Below are 25,445 nucleotides of genomic sequence, written 5' to 3'. Positions count from 1 at the left end.
AGATCACTCCGCAGCTACAGATACTTTTTTATAAACAATCTATCATCAAAAACACATTTTAAAACATTTAAAAAAAACACTGAGTCATAATTAACGTTACAGTAGTGGTGTTATTTGTATTACAACGTTATATCACATATTTTGATAGTGGTATTATTGAGTACTAGTTATCCACTAGCCCCGGCGGAGGAACACGTCCCCGTTGGGTTGCGCTAGGTAAAAGTATAACGTCATTGATGCGCGCCTTGTGTTTACAGACAGCCGTCAAAATATTCAATTTCCACAAATGTCAGCTGTTTTTAGCCTTAAACATGGGAGTATTATGTTAGATTATAACATGAGTGCATGTGTGGGGCACGCACAGAGTAAATGATACGATTTTTTTAGTAAATATCTCTATTTTTGGACACATATTTAGTGTATTAGTGTTTGAATGTAAGCTGTGAACCAAAACAAAAAGTTGTCAGAGGTCAAAGTCTTCTGTAAAAACTGCTCGTTGCAAAGCTACAGTGTGGTGTTAACATGGCACCTGTAGGGAGTGTCTTAATGTGAGAAGTCCACCATGGGTGAAGCAGAAGATCTGGAGACACTTGGTGAGAAACTGTACTCTCTGATTTACCCCAAACACAGAGAGCATGCTGGGAAACTCACAGGTGAGCACAGGTGACCTGCATGGCGCTTTGTTTGTTTTGTGACATTATACGATAATACTTTATCGTCAGACAGGTCTGAAATTTGTTTTGCATCACAGCAGCTCCATTTGCAACATCACAAAAAGGACAAAGACAAGAACAGAAGACGATATTCACGTTTTGAACACAAACAAAAAGGTCTCTTTAGGTTTAGGCAACAAAACTACAACTTGTTTAGGTTTAGGCAATAAAACTACAACAACTTGTTTAGGCAACAAAACTGCAACTTGTTTAAAATGGTAAAATGGTAAATGGACTTGGACTTATATAGCGCTTTTCTAGTCTTCCGACCACTCAAAGCACTTTACACTACATGTCAGTATTCACCCATTCACACACTGATGGCAGAGGCTACTAAGGTGCCAACTTTTGCCCATCAGGATTTAATCTAAATACTCATTCACACACCGATGGCTATGCCTCCGGGAGCAATTTGGGGTTAAGTGTCTTGCTCAAGGACACATCAACATGTGACCCGGAGCAGCCGGGGATCGAACCACCGACCTTCCGATTGGTGGACAACCTGCTCTACCCTCTGAGCCACAGCCGCCCGTTTAGGTTTAGGCAATAAAACTACAACAACTTGTTTAGGTTTAGGCAACACAACTACAACTTGTTTAGGTTTAGGCAATAAAACTACAACAACTTGTTTAGGTTTAGGCAACAAAACTACAACTTGTTTAGGTTTAGGCAACAAAACTGCAACTTGTTTAGGTTTAGGCAACAAAACTGCAACTTGTTTAGGTTTAGGCAATAAAACTACAACAACTTGTTTAGGTTTAGGCAACACAACTACAACTTGTTTAGGTTTAGGCAATAAAACTGCAACTTGTTTAGGTTTAGGCAACAAAACTGCAACTTGTTTAGGTTTAGGCAATAAAACTACAACAACTTGTTTAGGTTTAGGCAACACAACTACAACTTGTTTAGGTTTAGGCAATAAAACTACAACAACTTGTTTAGGTTTAGGCAACAAAACTACAACTTGTTTAGGTTTAGGCAACAAAACTGCAACTTGTTTAGGTTTAGGCAACAAAACTGCAACTTGTTTAGGCAATACAACTACAACAACTTGTTTAGGTTCAGGCATCAAAACTACAACTTGTTTAGGTTCAGGCAACAAAACTACAACTTGTTTAGGTTTAGGCAACAAAACTACAACTTGTTTAGGTTTAGGCAATACAACTACAACAACTTGTTTAGGTTCAGGCAACAAAACTACAACTTCTTTAGGTTTAGGCAACAAAACTACAACTTCTTTAGGCTTAGGCAACAAAACTACAACTTCTTTAGGTTTAGGCAACAAAACTACAACTTCTTTAGGTTTAGCAACAAAACTACAACTTCTTCATCATACATTTGATCTGGGATTAGACTCCATATTTAGTTTAAGGATTGACTGGTGTACAAAAGAGTGCTTCAGTCTAACCTTATTAAATCGTGGAACCCTGTATCTCTGATTTGATGGTAACAATTAATATTCACTGTTCAAAACATGGTTGGAGTCAGAGACCCCAGACCCCATTGTAATAAAAGTGTTGGTGTGTGTTGGTATAACAGCAACTTTGACATAAAACCAAAGGTCCCAAGCCTGCCTGTCTGTGTGTTGCAGGTATGCTGCTGGAGCTGCCAGGTCCTGTCCTGAGTCAGATGCTGCAGGACAAGGCCACGCTGACTGCAGCCGTGGAGAAAGCCCTGCGAGCCCTGCAGCTGGCACAGGAGCCCAGGTATCCAGTCCATCATCCTGAACAGGCTGGTCTTAGACTGTACGTGGCTACTCATAAGTCATCATCTCTGAGCCAGATGTTTCCTATAGGAGAGGAGTGAGGTAGTGTTTAGATGCAGAAGGGCTCATTCACACTGCAGGAACTCTGCTCTGGTTTTAGGCTCCTCGTCCTAGAGACCATTTAGAGCGTCAGTAAGGGTGTTTTCACGCATAGTCCTTTTTAAATGAACCAAAATCAGTCCTCAGTGGACGAAAAAGGGGACCAACAGAAAAGGGACTCGGTTCTTTATGCATTCACATTGTCAGTTCATATGAACGAGGTCTCAGTTCTGTTTCTTGTCCATTTCAGCTCTAATGGGGCCTCAGTCCTCTTGCTGTTCACACTATAGTTTCTCTGGAGCTCAGACCCACATCATTTTTTTACTTGGACGCGACACTTGCCGCGCGGTCCACATGAAATCAATTCATTAAGCCCATAAACATCGGAGTGGTGTATATGGAAAATTCAGCGCTTTCGTCAAGTGTAAGTAATGTAACGGAGACTATTCTACTATTAAATAGTGTGAGCAAGTCTCAAGTCTCAATTCTTCATAAGGGGAAGTTTTGCCCAAGAAGGCCTAAACTTGGCTATTTACAACCAAGTTTAGGTGTATTATTTTGGGAACAGTTAATAGATGTGTGAATTTATGTGAGTGTCAAAAACCTTTCAAAGTGTGCATTTTCATTTAACTGCACCTCTTTGCAGCAAGGTATCAAGTAAGGACGAGGATGACGTGTCTGTGTCCTCTGACTCTCTGGGGGAGCAGCTGTTTGAACTGGTGGATGTTTACAACACCGGCCAATCACAGAAAATCACAGGTATGCAACCAGTCCTGTGACTCAACACACACCTGATATTATGCAGTAAGATACCACTTTTAGACATGAAGCAACATCAACATGTCAGCATGGTCATTGTGAGCATGTTGCCATGCTTGTGTCGGCATTTAATGCTGCTCAAAGCATTGCTGTGCTGTACCCAAGTACAGACTCACAGAGGCTGTGGACTCTTAGTCTCTATCATTTATATGCAAATACATTTATGAGTAACTATGGTGTAATGCATTACTATACTATGATTGTTTTTACTCTTTAAAGACATACTGTACTATATATTTTTATATTTTTTATGGCATTTTATGACATACTATGCTATGACTTTTTTATGATATTTTATGACACTATACTGTGACTTTTTTTTTTTTTTACGTTGTAATGACATACTGTACTATGATGCTTTTTTAAAAAAAAAATTATGATATTTTATGACACACTATACTGTAACTTTTTAAATTTTTAATGACAATGTACTATGATATTTTTTATGATTTTTTTTTTGTGACATACTGTAATATGATTTGCTGTTCTTCAACAGGAATGCTTCTGGAGCAGCACAAAAAAGCAGTTTTAAACCTTCTGTCAGATCCAAAACTGCTGGAAGAGCAGGTGAACTTCGCCCTGAAGACACTTAAGGAGTATGTGACTTATTATTATTACTCGGAGTTCAAGTCTACAAAATAAAACATAAAAAAATAACAAATAAGCCCATTTCACAGCAGCCATATTGACATGTAAATGCAGGCTGAGCACAGGTGTAATTGATAAAAATTAATTATGGTCCCGTTATACTTGGTGCGTCATAGCCAGTCCAGTGAACCAGCATGGACAAGGGGCCTATATTCATTGATAAATTACAGTTAAACCACTTCTTTGAAATAATGCTCCTGCTGCCTCCCTTCAGGCAGAACATGGAGGAGACGGACATTAGTGACACGTCGGACGCTGACGACACAGAGAGGCTGGGAGAGAAGATCTTCTCACTGGTGGAAGAGCTGGATCCACTTCATGCAAACGACATCACAGGTGATCTGATACTCTGTCTGTCTCTCTCTTCCACATGTACTATCTTCTTTATCATTTTTGTTATGGTATAAGGCTATTAAGTTGTAGATAGAGACTAAATGTTTATAGCACTAATGGTATCTTGGTTATGTTCTTGTGCATCTCTTTGTGCAGGTATGCTGCTGGAGATGGAGCCAGCTGCTCTCCAACAGCTGCTCAGTGACCACAACATGCTGGAGGTCGCTGTTCAGAAAGCACAAGCAGTACTGGACTCTCAGAATCGAACTCTCTCTACCTAATCAGAAGAGGACATTTTTACACACACAGAATGACATTATAAATGAACTCAGATAATATAATGCTGGGAAGAGCTGGCACTTCTCTCCAGGAGATCATGGTAAAACAAGTTACCTACTGTATATACGCAGCTATTTTTGTTTTATACTGATTGTCGGGTGGACTGTGGAGACTCTATGTTTGACTGGACTTACTGTAAATAATTGAAGAGTCTATTAAGCCCAGACTGACATTGCCCCTTTCTAATACGGGTGCTCACTTTGCTAGCACGTGATTGTCTTTCTCAGATTTATGGACTGAGCATAAATGTCTAATGAAAAACATTTATCCATCAATATTGCTGAACTTCCACAACAAGACATCCGAATCATTGTTGCTTGATGAAAATGTTTACAGTTAAGAGAGGATCTAAGTGTTGCCAACAGTCATGCTATGACAATTTAATTTTGTTTTTGTACTGTACATAATGATGTAAGTGGAAGTTTGTAAAAATGTCTTTGCTAACAGAAAATACAGCAGATTATATATAAGCAAAATACTAACTTCAAATATCTCAACAAAGGTCACATACATTTCATTTGCATGCATATTAGGTAGAAATGAAATGCTAACCTATAAATCCCCTCCATCAGCATCCTCCAGATCACAACATCATCGATTACATGATATCTGAATTTGTAATACACTGAGGGGAAAATGTTTGTGCTTGGATTTCCTCACTAGCACCATAGATTTTTCTTGATTTGTCTCTCCCACACACGACTGTAATTTTATTTCTTGTTATATCTCTGTCAGCTTTGATATTATTGATCATATTGGAGCTATTTCCCAACATATCTATATTACTAGTCGTGTTCAGCTCCACATATTTGCTGGCAGGTAGACGTTCCTCCTCAGGTACACATGCTTGCCATTCAAGATTTAACACATTTCTAATATTTAATTTAATGTCACTTTATTTTAAAACACAAATAATAATGCAATAATGAATAAAACCAATAGACATGTCTTTCAAAGTGCTACAGAGCGCAAAAAATAACTTTATTACTTTTTCACCTTTTGTATTTACGTTTTTTTATGTAAAGAATTTTACATGAAGAATCCTAAAACATTGGGGGGGGGGGAAACAATTCTTTCACTGAAACAAAAGGGGACCTTTTAAAATCATAACCGGATGTCTAAAAAAAAAAAATCATTGAAACATTTGGGATGACAAAATTCAAAATCAAATCAGTAAATTAAAATGACAAGAAACATATTTTGAGTACAATTAACTTAACAATTCAGATAAAGATTTATTTGTCTGCAGAAGCGGCCGATACAAACGATCAGAAAGTGAATCCACGTCATCTCTGGTGAATCATAAATGCAATTCTTCAAAGCTAATCAGAAAAAATTAGTTGCTCTCCACACACACACACGCACACACACACACACCTGTATGCCTACAGCTCATAAATACAATCAATCTGATATACAAATATTTGGATAGATTTATTTTTAGCGACATTTAAAACAGTTTTAATCCCAATTCCTGCTGTTCTGAAGACCGCCCCTCGTTTCAGTGATATTGTCACGTTTCTCAAGAGGAGAAACTGAAGCCTAACTTGGACGAAAGACCCCGACACGTCTTTTAAAGTCAAGAGTTGTTGATGGGCAGGAGGACATTGAAATAAATATCTGAAACGAGCAGCATCCTAACACTGCAGACTCTCTCCAACTCTCAGGTTGTGAAGCCGGTACGAGTCTCTTTCCTTTACTGGAGGGCGACAGAGGAAAAGCAAACAACACAGCAGACGATGCACTATTGACACGATTCATTCTCACACAAAAATGCCGTCTCCAGTTGACAGAAGAACACTGAAGACAAGTCCACAGTATGAAATTAAAAAGGTGCCACTTTCTTTCTATCCATCACACATACATTCAACCAATCAAACTTGGACATTTGGACTTTAGACACAAAGGGAAACTTAAAACAGGATCTGGGATGATCATTCTGTTAACAGTGTTAGATCTGAAGCTGGACAGCTTATAGGAGCAACATATTTATTGTACATGAACACAGTTTGTGTATGAATTCATCTGTTGATAAACGTTTACGTGCATGTGTGTTAAAACCCATTACACAACTGTCTGTTTTTCTGTTTTGGATGCAGGAAAAAAGCCCTTCAAGAAAACGCCGTGCCTGTTTAAAAATACACCATTAGTGAACCGAAAGGAAAAAGATGACAGAGTGGTTAAGCTGTGGGACAAAGACCAACATGATGATGATGGAGACGGTGATTATGCTCTTCTTAGGTGCGGGTAAAAAGAAGGGTCCTTTAGGCAGTGAGCAGTATGTCCATGTGCTTCGTTTACTTCCAGGTAGGATATCCAACAAGTCTGTTTACACAATCTCTCTGCAAGATGATGTTTTATTTCAACACTGGGTACTGGCGCTGACCGCCCAGACGTCCAGAGCGGTGTCCGCCTCCCGATGGTGCACTCGTCTGGGAAAAGGGGTAAAAACAAGGAACGATTATGAAGTGAAAAAGAAGACAAATGAGTGAGCTCTCTTTTTTTAAAGGGGCTCCATTATGCTTTTGTGTTTTTCCCCTTTCCTTTAGCGTGTTATATAGTTTTTTTTGTGCATGCAAAATGTCTCCAGAGTTACAAAGTCGAGACCAAAGGGAGTTACTCTCCCTCACAGAAATACTGCTCCTGAGCTGCCTGAAATGCCATGATTGAAATACTGCCTTTTCTTCTGTAACGTGGTGATGTCACCACGTAACACATTTGCATAACATGCCGTCAAACAAAGCAAGTTAGAGCAGAGCTGAAGTGGAGTGCAAAGAGTTTGATTTGGTTGGCCAATCATAACAGTGGGCCAGCTGACCAATCAGAGCAAACGGGGCTTTTTGGGGGGGTGGGGGGGGTGAAAAGAGGTGCTGTGAGAAAAGTAAAGCATTTTTTTAACATTAAAGCATGTAAACATGTTCTAGTAGAAACCCAAAATACAAATAAGCATCATAGGTCCTCTTTAAATCCTCACCTGTGCAAACTGTGCAGGGTTATAAAAGGTGACGCCTCCAGCAGGTGCAGGTGCAGGTGCAGGTGCAGGCGCAGTTACCTGGGCAGGATGACTCTGCAGAGAACAAACAAGAGTTACTACAGTGTGTGCAGCGTCACTATCCCATTACTTCTATGGGCGCAGGTGGTGAGGAAGACGCACTCCCAGTGGCACACTGTGGTTTGACAACATTATAACAGAAGCCAAGGAAAAGTAGTGGCAAAGAGGAGGACTGGCGTCAGTCACAGTGAGGCGGCATTACAAACCACGGTTTCACTTGTTTTTAGTAACCATGCAAGCTTTATGACGGGTTATTGAAGCTGTGCGTTGTCATGACAACAAGCAAGGGAGTCGTGCCTGTCTCCAGCACGCTTCACTCTGATCTATGCTAGAACCAGACACAAAGTACAGCTGAGGCTGATGGGAAGGAATATACTGTATGTCATATTTGTAACCAAAGTATAAGTGTTTGACTTTTTTTGACCTTATGGTGGCGCTAGATGCAAAGTGAAGGGATCACCGGAGTTCCTTCAGATAGTTGATGAGATATTTCAGTCTGGACCAAAGAGGTGGAGCGACAGACTGACGATCAGTCATGCTGCTAGCGTGGCTACAAATAAGGAACTTCAGTTAGTTGATAATTTGCCGGGTTTGGTTGTTCATGACAGATACAGAGTGAAGGTAGAAGCGCTGGAGACAGCAGGCAGGTGAGCAGGCAGACGTCCTGGGTTAGATGGCCGGTGGGTGAATGTGAATGGTGAAGCGTGCTACTAGTGATGCGGTGAGCGAGGCGAGGTGGGTGAGTGGCAGGCGGTGGGTGAGAGTGGACCAGTCGAGGTCCAGCTAGAGGTACCTGGTTTAAATGCTGACTCACTTCGCGTGATAAAGAACTCATTGAGCTAGAACGTGAGAGCTAAAGACAGCAGAAGGGAAATAAACAGTAGACAACAAAAAATCCCATATTAATAATCTCTCATGCATTTGGAATAACTCTGTTCCCACTATCCACCAGTTCAGAATGAAAATAAATAAATTCAGCGGTATAACAGACATGGAGAGAATTAGATTAAAACAGCAAATGGAACACAGATTTTTTACATTTTTATCAAGGCTGCGCATTTAGCATGATTATGGGGAAAGATTTTTAAATTGACATGCATGCATTCCCATGTTCTTTCACCCTCACACTTTAACTTCATACAAATAAGCACACTGCACGCACTGGCTGTTAGGGTGTCGAGCATCATGGTTCAGTGGTGGCATGATGGTACTATGGTGGGTACAGTAGCAGCTGAAAGGTGAAGTTAGTCTTACCTCCCCGGACTGTGAGCCATCAGGCACGGGAGGACCTTCTGGTGCCGGTGGTAACAACGTTGGGTTGAACATCTGAACGGATTCATTACAGTGAAACAGAAGGGAATGTGGATGAGTAGAGCTTCACTGGCTAAATAAACTCTAATCTGCCATCTTGACATGTTATAAAAGCTCTCGAACAGAGCTCCTTATAGAAAGTTGAGCATTTTGGGAAATACCATGTCAAAATACAATTTCTTAAAGATTATTGTTTGTTTGTTTTTTGCCTTTAATGATAGTGACAGTGTTATGTCATAGCTATGGAAGGGAGAGAGAGGGGATGACATGCAGCAAAGGGCCACAGGTCGGATTCAAACCCCAGGCTGCTGCGGTAAAGACTCAGCCTTTGTACATGGGGCGCCCGCTCTACCAGCTGAGCTACCGGTGTGCCCCCAAAATACCATTTTAAATTAAATATTGTGGTGCTGCAGAAATGTCCTGGCCTACACATCATATTCTACAGACTTAAAAAAAACTCTTTGTTTTGTACAGATCCCTGAAAAAAAATCACACTATAATTATTTTAATATGTTTTTCAGTGAAAATGAGAATGATGATGTAAAAATGATCATTCCCTCTGAAATTGTAAATCAAATCACAATTGCAACATCATGCAGCCCTAACATAAATTCAGGTTCACCAGTAAAGAGAAATAGCTACCTGTGGAGCAGCGCTGGTGTTTGGTGAATTTTGCTCCTGATTTCCTCCTTCGCTGCCTTCTAGAGGCTGTTGATCGTCAGGAGCTAAACCAGGGAGGAGAAAAATATTTCATTACTTCAATCCTTAAATTGCACAGTGGCTCCTCCTTCCAAAACCAAGCATCTGCATCCATCCTGCACCATCAGGGGTACCTCGCTTGTGAATATACTGTTACACATATAAACTAAAAGGTTATTTTACAATCATCATTTTAATTCATTTTGACACATGACGCACCTGAACTAGGCACAAATAGGTTAGCGGGCATGGGCATCGGTGCCAAAGGAGCGAAGAGGTCTGCAGGAGCCGGGGCTAGTCCGCCCGGTTTAGCCATTCTGCTGGGGTTCAGAACATCCACGTATCTGCTCTTCGTCTTCGTGCCTGAGGAGAAAGAAACACATCAGAGTGGCCAGAAACAGAGCAAACAGGTGTGTTAGACAATCATATGTGGTGTCTCCTTGACTGATTTCTCAACAACGTGTAAATCAACTGTCAAAAGTCTCATCTCACCTGCCCTCCTGGAGAACATGTTGACAGGAGGACCACCACCACTCGGGGGTCCGGCGGGCCCTCCAGGGCCAGGCATCTGAGGCATCATGGAGAAGCCAGGGGGAGGTGGTGGAAGGGGCTTACGCTAAAGAAAATACAGCACAATATCAACTGGATGATCTATAAAGCTTTTAACAAAGCCAGTCTGTTTAAAACATATGAATCTGTCTTGTAGGCCAATTTCACAACATTACTGACCTCCTCTTCAGGCTCGTTCAAGTCGATCCACTTCTGCTTCTTTTCATCCCACACAATCTGACAATAAAGAACACAGGGCTCTTATTAGCACTGGTCATATGTAGTACATGTACATAAACAAAGCCGTGCAATAATGTGAAACTGAATACAGAAGAATGCTAAAATAAGATCTGCACATATAACAGCTAAAACTTACAGATTTGTTTTTGTCATCTGGCAAGTGAGCCTCATTCTTCCCCTTCCTATAGAGCCAGTTTAGCCAGCCACCACCTCCTCCACCACCACCACCCTGCGTGAAAGAAAGGAAAAGAGCACTGGTGATCACTAACGGACGCTGTAGGAGCACCGGCTGAAGATACGAACGGTTATTATGTCTGAATATGAACCTTTTTCGGGGAGTCTTTCTTGACTTTCTTGGCCTCTTCTTTGCGGGGCTGTTCGGGAATCGAAGGCGGAGGCGGGGAGGCCTGCATCGCGGTCGAGTTGCTTCGCTCTCGTCCGATAGAGTGAGTGGAAGATTCAGAGGTGGTGCGAGAGCGACGTCCTGGAGCCTGTAGACCAGAAAATACTGCTTAGAATAATATATATAATACTGTATATATATATATATACACCTTTCTTTTGAGCCTCATTTAGAAAGACTTCTGAGTCCAGCAATGTTAAAGTGCAATGATAAATTGATAGACTCTCTTAACATTGTAGAGATTCAATACATTTTCTGGAAACTAAGCCAAGTTAAAATACCATGTACGATTACCTTTTTTTTTGTCTGAGCAAAAACAACCTGCTCCATATCAGCTCTGAAAACAAGTGCAAATACCTAAAAGCCCTGGACAGATTAAAGCAGCAGTTTATACGTGACACACAAACGCACCATATGCATTGAAGATTGTGAAGTAGTCCTTGATCTCCTCCCAGGACCCTGTGGTGCCTGAAAAGACAATGTAGTGACTGTTTTCTATACAATTTACACGACACAAAAGCAACTTCTAAGGACAACGAATTGTGACTTTGCTGAAAGAAAGAATAATAATTTATTTTAGATATTCAGATACTGACCATGTGAGCCATGTGGTCATAGAAGTCCATCTGTGGTGTGAAGGAGCTCCTGGGTGGGGAGGCTGATATGGGCTGAGCAGGGTGCATCTCTGGTGGGGCGTGGGACATGTGCTCTACCGGTGGCATGTGCCCGGGAGAAGGGGGCATATGATGGGTCATGTGATGGGGCATGTGCTGAGGCATCTGGGGTGGCGGGTGGTTCACCTGTACGGGTGAATGCGGCACCTGAGGGGCGGGCATGTGTGGCGACATTTGGCCCATTTGAGGAGGTGGAGGACCCGGCTGCTGATGGGCTCCCGGGTACATCTCCGTTTGCTCAAGTTGAGGTTGGAAGGGAGGAGGTTGGAAGGGAGGAGGTTGGAAGGGAGGAGGGGCGAAGGGAGGAGGGGCGAAGCCAGGATCCTGTGGAGGGTAGCCGGAAACGGGCATCTGGCCTGGTGGTCCACTGGGGGGAACTGGGTAGAACTGGGGAACATCACTGGAGAGTAAAGGCTGAGGAGGGGCCATCCCGTCTTGGAGGATAGAGGTGGGTGCTGAGAGAAAGTAGAAAACATGATGCAGTTTGAATCTGGCTCTTAGTAAAAAGAGGTTAAAGGTGCTAAATGCGAGATTGGGAGCATTTCTATTGCCTCCGGACGGCTCTCAACATGTCTTCGTATCTAAGAGTGCTAACAAAGTTAACAGTGAAAACAAAGGCAACACTGCTGACAGAGCTAACAGTATAAACCGGGGGGGAACCGCTACGCTTCCGCGACGACGGCGTTATCAGCTGAAACCGTTGAATTAGCACAGTGCAGAGCAGTGGCCGTGAGCTAGCCAGTGAGGCGCGCTTACATCCACTAACATACACTAAAAGGCACGTACAGCCGGCCCGGCTATGTCAATAAAGCATGGAAAAGCTGGATTACAACACACACAGAGGGAGGGGGACTTCACTCTCTGCTCAGGTAGACGTTACTCCTCTATATCTTTACAAAGCAAATAATTGTTTGATGCTATATTAATGCTCTGGATATCGTATAGAGCACAAGAAACACAACACAAACACATTTACACACACCTGGAGGCATCAGCTGTACTGCCTGCGGTGGAGGCCCGGGCAGTAATGAGCTCATCAGAGGGTTGTCAGGGGCGGGGCCATCCATCTCCACAGGCATGCTGTAAGGTTCAGGTGGACTGGGCTGGTCCAGGTCAGAGCTGGGGCTGCTGCAGTCGTACTGGGTAGGACTCGCTCTTTCTTCATTGTATGTAATCACCCCCGTCTAAAAAAAATAAACAAATAAAAACATCAAACATTTGTTACATGGGAACAAATTACAGAAAATGATTCAAATACCAGAAATGTAAGTTTCAATTCTACAACATCAAATAAAATATCTGAATTTTCAAATACAACCATCTACGAAAACAGATTAAAGAGGACCTGTTTTGCTTATTTTCAGGTGCGTACTTGTATTTAGGGTTTCACCTAGAACATGTTTACATGCTTTAATGTTCAAAAGCCCAGTCTGCTGTGATTGGTCAGCTGGCCTACTGTTGTGATTGGTTAAGCGAAACAAACTCTTTGGACTCCGTTTCAGTTCCACTCTAACTAGCTTTGCTTGAGGGCGTGCCAAACTATCCGTTATGCAAATATGTTACTTGGTGAAATCACCATGTTACAAAAGAAAAGGCGGGACTTCAAAGCAAGGTGTTTCAGGAGCAGTGTTTCTGTGGGGGAGAGTAACTCCCTTTGGCGCCGTCGACTTTGGGTTTTGTAACTTTGCAAACCTTTTACATCCACAAAAAACCATTGACACACTAAAGGAAAGGGGAAAAACACAAAAGCATAATAGGTCCCCTTTAATTCCTAGCCTTCAACTATGGTTACAATCAAGTCCAATTTGCATATTGGAAATGCCTATAATCCAAAATAAAACAAAATGCCTCACTTAGAAAATCCTTTGTGTAAATAAAAACTAGCACAAATAACTACAAACACGTTTCCTCCTACTCACCCTCATCTGTCCATCCAGCTGTCTGAGGTGGATCAGCCATTCAGGCTCATTGAACAACTCCTGCTCCGGCTTCTCCTTCAGTTGTGGATCAAAGAATCGCAGCTTTTCCGACATCTGTGAACAAACAGCATCAAATTACATTTATTTATATAAACTGCTGTGTATCTGAAGATCTGAGGTACAGCGGGGAAAGACCAAGAGGAGAGTGAGTGCATACCTGTATAATTTGGCTTATGAAAACAGGAGAGTAATAGGAGGGCTGCATGAGGACATTCCTAGAAATAACTTCACAGTAGTGGAAGGCCTGAGCACTCAGACCTGCTTCAGCCAAGCGGCATGCATAGATCAACTTGAACACCTAATAAGAGACAATAAAGAGCAGAGAACTGTGTTATTCCTCAGTAGTATCATTTCAAAATCATGTGCTATGTCATACAGTTAGGGAAATGTGATCACTTCTTTAGTAGTCTGCACAGACCTATTTAATATAGGACAATCAATGATTAAGTTTTTAGGACACCTCTGTAAAGACACAAAGCTGTGTGTGATTCATTTATCTGTAAATACCAAAAGATGTACCTGGAAATTGGGTAGCAAGATCGACTGGGAGCCCAGAGATTGAGCGTACTCGTAGGCCTCAGTCCTCTGGATAGCTTCATTAGTCGCACATTGGTAAAAGGACAAACTGAAGTGAAGAGACAAAGATAAGGTTATTCATGTGTGGCATATTATGTGCAAACTGTATTGTGGTCTAACAAGGTGCCTTACTAAAAGGTGTGTGTGTGTGTGCCTCTGTCTCTCTCACCTGTGGTTGGAGCCGATCAGAACCATCTTGGCGCTCTTCTTCGTGAAAACTCCCAGACCGACTTGGGCCATCAAGTAGCAGAAATGTGCGGCATCGATCAGCCCCTTGGAAGCTGCAGACAGAATGTGATGTAATGTGTTTGTTGTGGTGAAGAATGAAAAACCTTGTTAGTTCAGTTTAATGAAAGACTTTTTGATGCAGTCCTACCGAGAGTGTCGCCCATGGTGGTGATCGTGCGAGTGTCCAGGTCCAGGGTGTGTGTGAGGTTAGACAGCACCATGGCCAGGTGAGGGCGCCAGTCACCCCACTTCTCCTCTCCGCAGCACTGCATGAATACAACAAATATCTCAACTAAAGTGGCGATAAAGTCACACTGGAAAAACACAGTCTATGTAAGAAATACTCACAGTGGCTGAAGCAGGCATCCTCCCTGACATCAGCTGGTACACTGTCTGCAGAGGGTCATTGATAGGCAAACTGTTGGCAAACCTAAACAACAAAGAGACAAAATAAATATTACATCTTTCACAATCCATAGTCCGTTTGGCTAGTCCGAATCAGAGTGAAACTTTTTCGTTTTCTATTCAGTGTGCTTCGGTTTCAAGTTTAGGGTTCACTGGTGCTTTACCTTGTCATGACACGTGCATGCGTCCTGTTGTCCATCTTACTGGCCAACAGCAGGGCGTGGCCCCAGAGTCCTCCCTTCATAGCTGCTTCTAGGGCGTCCTATTCCACAGACAAAGTGGAACTTCAGATTTCACAATACACGAGTTTAATGACTGTAATGCAGTTAAAGAGAGGATTTCTTTTTTACCTTCTTGCGGCCGAACAGCAGCAGCTCCCTAAAGCGTTCTGTCTCCTTGCCGAGGTTCTCTGGGACAGTCATGAAGGTGTCAGACAGGAGGGAGAGCGGTCCAGCTCCTGGCTCTTCCTCAGCTCGTGCCAGCGGCTCGTTGTTAAAATCAATCAGGTTGGCTTCATTAGGACTTTTTCCCGGCAGCCAGACGGAGCGATGCTCCTTCAGCAAGAGGTCAGCGATGTCCGTGCCGACCACAGTCTTAAGAAACACGAGTGTGACAGTGAGAAAAATACACAAAGTCACATTCGTACTTTGACATACTCTCAGTTGCACAGTCTTACCCCGTTCTGTCTACAGAGCAGCATGATGAATTCCCAGAGCAGGCGGGCAGAGTCCCGGTCCAAGAGGTTGTTGTCACGAGAACTCTCCAGCGCTTTGTTCTGGGAGAACTTTATCACGTCCACCTTGTGGGTCTCCTCCCTGATGGACAGGATGCAAGATGGGTTAGCAGCACAACACAAGATTTAAATTGGTGCTTTTGTGTGATTCTTTGTGGAGAAACTCAGCTTCACAGACCTGTCTCTTCAATCAATTAATCGTTTAGTCAACAAAATCGTATGAGTGTTAGTCGACTAAGAATTCCTTTGGCCGAGGACAGCTCTACTTATCAAAAAATCCCATGAAAAGACCGAACCCAACAATGAATTGAATGTTAAAAGTATTGTCTGTGTAGCCAAAGCACCAACAAATACACGATCTGCTCAGGTTTGCTAATACTTAAAAAATAAGAAAAGATACTATATAGTCTCAACCTGATTTTTAAGATTCATGCTTTCAGGAGGAGCCAATGGACTTTGTGCAGAGAGACGCAGACAGACGAGGGAAGTCAGAAAATAATAACTAATGCATTGTTGCTTTTAGTCTTTTCATGGGATTTGTTGACAATCACAAAAATATAGAACTTTGCCAGCCTTGTCCTTTAAAGGTCAGTGACTGAAAGCCATTTGTGATGGATGAAAAGGGCAGAATGCACTTACTTAACAAGAGGTCCGGGGAAAGCTCGTAGTTCTGCCTGATCCGGGGTGTCCTGCAGCATGGTCTGCAAATACAGAAAAATACTACTTTATACGGCCTTAACATGGTGTAACTGTCATGTGCATGTTCTCTAACAAAAAAGAACAAAATGCACAAGGAAAGCTGCCATATTCTGACTTTTTCCAGTTGGGTTGAGGAACATATTGAACATATTCTCAAGAGCTAAATTTGACTGATAAGTTTATGGGTTACAGGTTTTTTTTAGTACTTTTCTTCCTTTAAAAAAAGCACTAGAGTGTATCTGAGAGAACGGTCGAAACAGTAACATTACCACCCTGTGCTTAAATCCCTTCCTGCTGTCACTAGCTCTTCCCAGAGTAAACACAATGGACCAAAACGTCCCACAGTAAGGTGCTGAAATACAATCAGTTAAAAAAATACCTCCATGTTGTAGATGTCAACGAGAGCAGGCTGTCCAGCTGAGGGCAGATTGGGCAGAACTTGGACCAGATGACCACCGGGTCCGAAGCGGGCACAGCGGTGGGGTATGCTGTACTTCTCTGGGGTTGCAGGACGAGGAGGAGCTGGAGGGAAAACATCAGTCAGACTAAGAGCAGGTGGACTAAAGAAGGAAATCTAGTGGTTTAATTAGTATTCAGCTGAACTCTGGTTCAGGTTAAAGCATTACCATTCTCTAAACGCCAGCTTCTTTTGAGTCGAAGGACTCTGTACTTACGTTGCTCAGGGGCGATCCAGGTGCTGTCTGCGGTGTACTCAGAGGGATAAAGGTACCCGCTGTAGTTCTGGGTAGCATCAGTCTGGTTCGGGTACTGTCCATAGGAGTAGTCCACAGCCAGAGTGGATGATGTGTTGTCATAGACTGCTGACACCAAGTCAGGCTGGCTTCTGTATACCTGGCTCTGCAGGGCGTGATGACAAACAGAGTTAATTATCAAACAGGAAGAGAAACGAAACGCCCACACACTGTAAGCTGCACACATTTTCAAGAACAACAACAAACAGTTAATGAGCTTAAAAACTAATTTAAAACTAATACTGCCAAGTCAGTATTCACATCTTAAGCCCGAAAGTTACCGGGATGATGCTGAGAACATTATGCAAGTCACGATAGTGTAAGTGCGGAGTAAAAAGTACAGCCCTGTTAAGCATTTAGAGTGAGAGTGGAAGGAAGTTAGTTTGCACATACTTTTCACTCAAGGTGTCATGAGCCTTACAAAATAGAAACATGTGATGTAGCCATTATCAGCTATCCTGCTTTCCTACATATAAGCTACGAGTTTCCACATAGTAAAAATGTCAAGAAATTGTTGAATGAAGGAGCTAAGAACCAGGAATGATCATGAGACTGCTTAAAAGCATAGCTAATAGTAAAGAGAAGATGCTTCAGGGGAAGTCATGGGAAGTTGGCTGCACTGTTTAGAAGTGATGGTAAAACAGAAGAGCCCCACTCAAAGCAATATTTCCACATTTTGAAAAAATACACTTATTCGCTGTCTTGCTGAGGGAGAGATGAAAAGATCAATATCACTCTGATGTCTATGATTATGAATATATGAAGATGTTTCCAGTCTTTATGTTAAGCGAAGCTAACCAGCTGTTCCCTGTAGCTTTGCATTTAGCGATTCAATCTTCTCGCTCTCCAATTCTATGCAAGAAAGTGAATAATCGTACAGTACTTTAGGAAAAGCTGTGACAGAATTGCTTTTGTCGCTTGTAGAAATGAACCTTAAAATAAACCAAGAGAAGATGAAGAGCTTGTTACGACTTTAGGAGCCACATACTGAATGTTAAACACATTCCCACTTTTTTTCCCAGATCATTTTTGATGTTTAGAAACACAAGTACAGCTCACAGATTGAGCCACAAGTCACTCATCCTTTTGAGTCCCTGTATTGTATAATAGCATCAGGTAAAAACACAGATGCATACAAGAAAAAATCTGCACATTTACCTGTTGTGATCGGGAGCTGAAGCTGCTTCGTCTGCTGTGGTGGCTGTGAGAGCTGTGCACGCTGTGTGCCGACTGCTCGCTGTGGACGCTGCGTCGGTCAAAGTCATCGACGTACGGTTCTCCGCGCCGGCGGTAATCGTCGTCGAAGCTGGCATCGTAACCGGGATAGTACCGCCACTGATCGTCATAGCCCTCTTTCCTGTGAGTAGAGTGTGTGTTTGTCTTTCATCTGACAGATTGCACTGTAATGCATTAATCAATAGCAACACATGTACACAAATGGTTTTCTACCTGGCAGGAGGAGGATACGGCTGTTGCGGCTGTTGAGTATAGTAGTTAGGGTCTCTGGCTCTGTAGCTGTCATCATAATTAGCCCAGTAGGCCTGATCATAGTAGCTTCTGTAGCGCGGGTCATACTGTCCATAGTTGTATCCTTCCCACAGAAAATATGGAGAGTGGGAGCGTGAGATTTATATAAAAAAAAAAACATTATATACACAGAACAATTTTGAGAATTAATAATTTTACAATAAATTCAGTGAACAAGAAGGGGAAAATGCATTCATACTCATACTAGTAAGTAATCACAGCTTTCAACTCTGTGACTCGTACCTGCGTAATCATAGTGCTTGGCGTAATCTGCATAATATTCAGGATAGGCACTTTGGTTTGCTCTGTGGTAATCTTCAGGGTTAGCATAGCCTTGCCTATGGGAGAAATGGGAGATTTACAGGTCAAGTGCGAGAACCATCTAAATATACTCAAACTAACCATGAGGGATTCCTTACCTAGATCTCAATATTCTAACAAACTGACTGTACTGACTTGAAAATGATGGTGTAGGACAGAGAAGCAGTTTCACAGACCTGGATGAGGGCCTGTCAGAGTACTGACTAGTTCTGGAGCTGGGTCGTTCTGGCTGAGGCTCTCTGTACTGGTAGTTTGGATCACGATACGCCGGGGTCTGTCCATCATATTGGCCATACCAAGGATTTGTTGTGCCCCTGTATGGACCCTCCTGAAAGATAAAGGCAATAATTCCTGTTACAATAATTACATTCCACGGCAGCCGTTGTTCTTCTTGTGCATTTTTGCAATGTACATCTTTACAAAAGCGTGGCACAAGCTAGAATACAAAAAAGAAAAAAAAGGACTTCCCACATACTTGATAATATTGCTGCGCTCTAGGATCCCCAGGTGGAGGTGGAGGCGGGTACTGGCCAGGTGGATATGGTGCTCTGCTATTTGGGTATTCTCCATAATTACCATAATAGCCACCATACATCTGTCCCGGCGCTGGAGGAGTGGGCCCGTAGCCTTGCTGGCTGCCTGCAGAGGAGGGTGGTCGAGGGGGTTGTTGAGGAGCTCCTGGAGGTACTGGTCCTTGAGGCCCAGGAGGGTATGCAGGAGCAGCAGCAGCAGGAGGAAGAGGAGCAGTCCCCGCAGCAGGAGGCCCCGGTGCTGGAGGTGGATACTGGTCACGGGAGGGTTGTGCTCCACTCACCGGAACAGAAGGAGCATTATTTTGTCCCTGCGGTGCAGCCTGAGAATCTAATGTCTTAGGAGGTTCCGCTAGCGGTGGCTGGATGTTTGCGGCTGCTTGGGAGGCTGCTGGTGGTACCTGTGGGGTAGACGAAGAGGCCGGGGTCGGGACAGGGACAGGGACATTCCCTCTCGCTCTCACCCCCTGCTGAGCATCTTTGGTGACCTGTAGGTAAAATCCATTACTAGACTGTGGAGACTCGTGCAGAGAGGAAGGATGGCCAGATGCTTGGCTTTGGGCTTGTGATTGGTGCATAGAAAAATCAAGCAGTTCATAATTTGATGGCTGATTGTGATTAGAGACAGGAGCGGTCGCGAGAGAAGAAGCCTGTGGAATCACTTGGAGAGCAGAGTGGCTCTCTCCACCCATTGATTGGCCCCTTGAAAGAGGAGGGCGGACCGGCTGAGACTGCGGCGGAGCTGTGATAGCTGATGTTGCCGCTTCTGCGCTGTCTCGGGTCAGATTGAGCGGGCCCTGGTTAGAGGGTGAAGAACTGAAGCTTATAGGTCCAGGAGCGAATGCTGGATTCTGATTAGAGGTTACTGGAGGTGGTTGGGAGGTACTGGCGCCCTGTCCCTGTGCGAGCGGTCTCACAGGGGGGGTAGTTTCCCTAAGGCTACTTTGACTGGGTGCTTGAGCAGGGAAACTGGGGGGAATCACACTGTAATTGGACACTGGCGGGGCAATCAAAACAGGCTGGTGGAGCGAGTCGGACACAAGGAGAGACGCATAGCCCAGGTTGCCTTGAGGGTCAGTCGGCTCGGCCTCACTCACCTTTGGTGGGTTCTCTAGGTTCTCTGAGTGTTGCTGTGGCTGGATTCTCTGGGAGGGCTGCAGGTCCAGTGGGCCATCCTCTGGAGGTTGGATGATGTCAGCCCTGGGCTGTCGTAAAGGGGCAAGAACTGTCGGGGCAGCGGGGGCTAGGAGGATGTTAGCGCCCAAGCTCGTAGGGTCATGCTGAGCCCACAGAGTAGTGGCGGGACTCTCACAGGGACGACTGGCCCCAAAAGCACGGGACGAAGGTCGGGAGTGAGAGTGAACCACTGGGTGTGGCAGATGAGGAACACCACCTCCAGCCCCAGCAGGCAGCAGGTGTCCCGCGCCATAAATATTTTCCATATTATCTGGCGGCTGCTCCAGGTTGCCAGGTGCAGAATCTGTACCCCCTTCCGCTACCATTTTAGCCCTGTCAACTTCAGCAGGACGCACTCCAACCCCATGTGAGCGCACTGGCTCAAAAGAGCTGTTAGCACTGGCCTGAAAGATACCAGTCGGTTTGGGAGGGCTAGGCGTGGGAGGCCACATCTGCTCCAGGGAGCTCTGTTGGGCGCCCATATCTCCAGCTGGAGAAGTGTCGATCTGTTCAAAGTAGCCTCCAGTGGCAGCAGACAGGTTAGCATCATCGGTGAGACGCGGACTTTCCTGCTGAATAAAGGTGCCCACTACTCCTTGATGCCGACGAGCGCCACTTCCACTTCCGTGGCTCATATTGCTATAGTTGGATGACACACTGGCAGATCTAATTGGTCTTGGAACAGAATCGGGAGTCTCTAGGTTAGGCCCGGTTTCAAACTGGTCTGCTCCGTGGGCTGCAGGTGCAGCAGGGCTGCCGTGAATGTCACTGGGTAATACTTCCTGGTTCGGGACACACTCCAAATTCTCCACATGGTCGTAGTGGGAATCAGGGGGCTTCTGGGGACTTGCCTGTGGTGCGTGGTTGCCATCGTTCATGTATGGTAGGTGTGAATGATCTTGCAGAGAAGGTCCTTGGTAATCCAAAGGAGCATCACCGTGGCCACTGTGGGGTGGCGGGTTGCTGTGATGCTGAAAGGATCCAGGAATACCATTCACTGCTTTATTTCTCTCTCCAGCCAGTGTTTCTTCATTTTCCACATCATTGTCTTTAAAGAACATTGAGAGTGTACCAGACTCCTGAGCGTATGGGACTGGGGCAGCGGCAGAGCTAGGCCCAGGCCCAGGCCCGGGCCCAGTGTTGGACGCATGTTGCGATCCAGCAGAGTCAAGCCGGGGCTGAGGATGGGCTAGGCCAGTCCCCATTTGGTGGTAGCCTGAGTCCTGTGGGGGCACGTTGAACCACGAGTCCTGGGGGGCAGAGCTCTGACTGAAGTAGCTCTGAGTTTGGAAGTGGGAATTATGCTGCTGGGGTGCATTTGGGTCGGGCCATTGTGAACTGGGGGCATTTACAGGGTTCTGGGGAGGAAGAGGAGCCTGAACCGGGGGATGTCCAGGTTGTGATGGAGGGGTGGGGGTGTTGTGATGGGGCGATGGGGTGTGGGAGGGGTACATCTGGGTCTGCGGGGGTAAATTAAAAGGCTGTGACGGAGGGTCACTAGTAGGCTGGAAATAGTTCTGAACTGATGGAGGGCGACTTCCGTGATCAGGGGCCCACTGGGAATAGGAGGCGGCGGGAGGCACAGGCTGGAAGGACATGGGCTGAGGAGGAGGATGTCCTTGAAATTCCTGGTTAAAAGGTGTCTGACCCGGTGCTGAGGCTGAGACCACAGGTGGTGGCTCTGTGGCCATGGATGGCGTCTGTTCTGTTGAGTTAAAATAGCCCTGTTCACTATGCGAGGATGCATATCCTGCGGGACCGGGTGCTGGGTAACCACCAGGGGATGCTGCACCGTGAGGGTTGAACAGTGTCACCCCTGGGAGAGAGGATGGCGGGGGACCAGAGAGAACAGCTGGGACATCCTCCAGTGTCTGTGGTTGTGGAGGCAGCCCTGAGCCAGCTTGAGAGTACATGGCGTTAGGCGGGGCTTGCATTGGTGGAGGGTTGCTGTTGGGTATTGTTGGGAGACCACCTGCAGCCATAGGAGGAGGAGGAGCTCTAACAAAAGCAAAAGGGTCCATCATGGGTTGGGTAGCGGGCGGCATTGCGGCAGCAGCCGCTGCTGTATGCTTGTGAGGCCTGGTCCTGCGGAACATATTGGGCCCGGAAGGAGGTGGGCCAGAAGCTCCTGGAGGTCCGGTCCGAGGAGGGGGCTGCATGGCTGCAGAGCTAACAGGTCCGAGGACCGGGTCACTCTAGTAGATGTCACTGAAGAGAGTGAAGTCAGGCAAAGCTGGGTAAAGACAAGGAAAGAGGGAGTGGTTAACAAAAAGCTACACATGCCTCTCTGATGGACTTAACCACACCTTTATTTATGTCCTGGTCTGTGATCTTATTTAAACAAATGGTACAACGTGGCAGTTTCTACATCAGCTCTTAGATGTCATGACGAATAATACAGCGCTCTATTGAGTAAAACACAATTGACTGATGGTTATGAATGCCAACTTTGATTACATCATGCACTCTTGAGTATAATGGTTTTACTTTTAGAGCTTGGTGCTTATCTTACTCAAACAGTTTTAAGAAGCACGATCATAGAAAACAGATGCAAACATTTGTTTTATTCTGTAGGGGAATAGGCATAAAACTAGGAGTGTAAGAAAATATTGAAGAAATTGAATATCGTGATATGTTTTGTGATACTGTATTGATTTTTAAAAACACTGTATTGATTTTTAATTAATAGTTTAAAATGCAAAGATTAACTCAGTCAATACTTTATTTAATTTGCAAAAAGATGCGTCCTCTCAATGTGTGTGCCGTCTCCAAGTATTGCTATGATGATGGATGTTACAGAGACTGTGATATATGCAGATCCCACTGTTCTGATTGAATAAAAAAAGTTAACTTTAATCAGATTTTATCCATATGGTGGTGTGTTCTTTATGCTATGACAGTTTTCCTAAAATTTGATTTAATAAATCACAATATATCAGCTTGCTTACTGTATCGCAATCTATTGAATCGTAACCCCTGTATCGTGACACGTATCGTATTGCCAGATTCTTGCAAATACACAGCCCTATATAAAAAAAATCTGTTATATGAAAATTAAACGTCAATTAAGGCAACAACACTGAAACAAGTGAAGCTACTTATCAATGTCATTTTTCAATAGCAGAGGAAAATAAGCACCTGCTTTTGGAATCACAGACAGCTTTTTTTTGTCAGAAGGTCAAATCTGGTGGCTTCTACAAACTATTGACATATAACATAGTAGCCATTGTAATTATAGTTATTCACTGGGGTTTTGGAAATGATGAAAACAGCTAGCTAACCTGTTAAAATAAAGAGGAAACTGATGTTAGGATTGAACTTTCTAAACAGGAACTCACTGATGTAGCTAGTAGTGTCACAAATAAGTCCTGCAGCTTTATTGCTTTTGTTGGTAACGCTAGTTGTTGCCCTGATGAGGATATTATATCTCGTTTCAAATATGTTTATTAGGAAGCATGTGCATGTCAGTGATACAGACTTCTGTGGGGTGTTTATCATGCCTCATTTGTTATATAGATCAACAAAAACAGACAATACTAGGAACTAAGGGCAAACAAAAAATGGAGACAAATACAAAGAACATAAGTAGTTAAAGGAAATAAATAAATAAACCACAGATGACACCCTAAGGCACACAAATCAGGGAGACTATCATATCATATCATATCTATCAGCTATCATATAGTACACAGTGCATCTGTCAGTGGGAAGTTCAGAGGAGCTAGCACAGACTGACATTGAGCATTTGAAATGATAGTGCAGCTTTATTGCTTTTGTTGGTAACACTAGTTGTTGGTTAATAAAGATCCCACAAATACAAAACACAAGACCGACTGAACTATGCCCTGATGAGACTATCACATCTATCAGATACCATATAGTACACAGTGCATCTGTCAGTGGGGAGCCCAGGGGAGCTAGCACAGACTGACATTTGATAAATGATAGAAATGGGAGATGATCAACAACAGAAAGAGCTAGGAAACTGATCTTGGCCAGATGATCTCCACACCCCAGATCTCTCTCTCTCAAGTGACCCGGGTTATACATTCACCTAGAACCGTTAAGCTAAGCTAACGTTAGCTGGCCAGACTAGACAGTCAACATGGAACAAAACAAAGACACTATCAGCTCCTGATTATCAGCCACTCTTGTTGAGCTCTAACCGGGTAGCTCACACTTTAATTGACGACACTAATTGACACATTAAGCTGCCTACTCTGACTGCTCAGCTAGCATTAGCATAGTTAGCTTGCTAACTAGCCTATGCTAACTTACAGATGGTGTAACAGTTTGACGCCTTGTTGTTTATATACACCGGATCAGAGTAAAGCAGTGATAACGATGGTATGTATTCACTCTTACCCGATGTCGGACATGTGTACAAATAGAAATGTATTCTTACAAATGTGCAGGAGAGTGAGTCTGACACACCGCCACCATCTTCAGTGAACACATCCTACTAGGCTACGTGTACATGCAGCGTCACAGGCCAAACAACCGTGACGTCACCGCGGGGGGCGGGGCTTGTTTAAAGGTAAATTCTGTATATCTGAATTTATCTGCATCCAAGAATTGATTTATGTGAATGTAATTCCAGTACATTAGCACATCTACAGAAACAAATGATTTTGTCCCGGTTAGCCAGACAAACTGGAATCTGAATTAATAATAATAATAATAATAATAATAATAATAATAATCATCTTTATTTGTATATCACCTTTAATCCTGTTACCTTCAAATTTACTAACATCTTTTATCCTTGGGGTCAATTTGACCCCAGCAATTTAAACCTCCAGAAAATGATAATAATTAAAATTGTTACCCAAGTTTATGTGTCAGGTACTTTATGTTTGTTTGTTGACTACCTAAATAGCCCTTTAAATAAAATCAATATCTTCACGGGAACCATATTTTAGCCGCCCCCAAAGT

At 43.7% G+C, this 25,445-nt stretch overlaps 2 protein-coding genes and 2 long non-coding RNA genes across 12 annotated transcripts; 3 read left to right on the top strand and 1 right to left on the bottom strand.

Moving 5' to 3' along the window:
- The first annotated feature begins 248 nt into the window (after nt 1-248).
- On the top strand, nt 249-5,716 carry LOC141757850 (uncharacterized). Of its 2 annotated transcripts, none has more exons than XM_074618723.1 (6): nt 249-653; nt 2,305-2,419; nt 3,164-3,276; nt 3,833-3,932; nt 4,199-4,320; nt 4,474-5,716. In XM_074618723.1, the coding sequence occupies exons 1-6, from the start codon at nt 563-565 to the stop codon at nt 4,596-4,598; spliced, it is 666 nt and encodes a 221-aa protein (XP_074474824.1). In that variant the 5' UTR covers nt 249-562; the 3' UTR covers nt 4,599-5,716. The 2 variants fall into 2 exon arrangements, with proteins under 2 accessions (XP_074474824.1, XP_074474823.1); XM_074618722.1 differs by having other exon boundaries at nt 416-653; nt 2,305-2,458.
- Nucleotides 746-1,476, top strand: LOC141757853 (uncharacterized). The gene is made up of 3 exons (XR_012591765.1): nt 746-870; nt 1,284-1,313; nt 1,347-1,476. It is a non-coding gene; the product is annotated as an uncharacterized LOC141757853 (long non-coding RNA).
- Nucleotides 1,470-2,117, top strand: LOC141757852 (uncharacterized). Its single transcript, XR_012591764.1, has 4 exons — nt 1,470-1,592; nt 1,623-1,655; nt 1,863-1,925; nt 2,016-2,117. It is a non-coding gene; the product is annotated as an uncharacterized LOC141757852 (long non-coding RNA).
- On the bottom strand, nt 5,606-25,012 carry sec16a (SEC16 homolog A, endoplasmic reticulum export factor). 8 transcript variants are annotated; one of them, XM_074618718.1, is made up of 32 exons: nt 24,916-25,012; nt 19,280-22,743; nt 18,981-19,132; nt 18,727-18,821; nt 18,406-18,547; nt 18,115-18,313; nt 16,879-17,062; nt 16,584-16,726; nt 16,145-16,206; nt 15,449-15,587; nt 15,123-15,365; nt 14,937-15,034; nt 14,716-14,797; nt 14,516-14,633; nt 14,309-14,420; nt 14,083-14,188; nt 13,721-13,861; nt 13,504-13,617; nt 12,567-12,768; nt 11,878-12,039; nt 11,507-11,847; nt 11,322-11,378; nt 10,834-10,998; nt 10,644-10,736; nt 10,448-10,504; nt 10,211-10,334; nt 9,938-10,081; nt 9,662-9,744; nt 8,963-9,034; nt 8,502-8,561; nt 7,631-7,723; nt 5,606-7,088 (listed from the first exon to the last, which is right to left on the bottom strand). In XM_074618718.1, the coding sequence occupies exons 2-32, from the start codon at nt 22,667-22,669 to the stop codon at nt 7,014-7,016; spliced, it is 7,248 nt and encodes a 2,415-aa protein (XP_074474819.1). In that variant the 5' UTR covers nt 22,670-22,743; nt 24,916-25,012; the 3' UTR covers nt 5,606-7,013. The 8 variants fall into 8 exon arrangements, with proteins under 8 accessions (XP_074474819.1, XP_074474821.1, XP_074474814.1 ...); XM_074618720.1 differs by having other exon boundaries at nt 11,507-12,039; nt 19,280-19,822; nt 20,432-22,743; XM_074618713.1 differs by having other exon boundaries at nt 11,507-12,039.
- Between the last annotated feature and the right edge of the window lie 433 nt (nt 25,013-25,445).

This window comes from Sebastes fasciatus, chromosome 19 (genome assembly GCF_043250625.1).
Source record: "Sebastes fasciatus isolate fSebFas1 chromosome 19, fSebFas1.pri, whole genome shotgun sequence".
Lineage (NCBI taxonomy): Eukaryota > Metazoa > Chordata > Actinopteri > Perciformes > Sebastidae > Sebastes > Sebastes fasciatus.
This window is presented reverse-complemented; position numbering and strand designations above follow the sequence as displayed.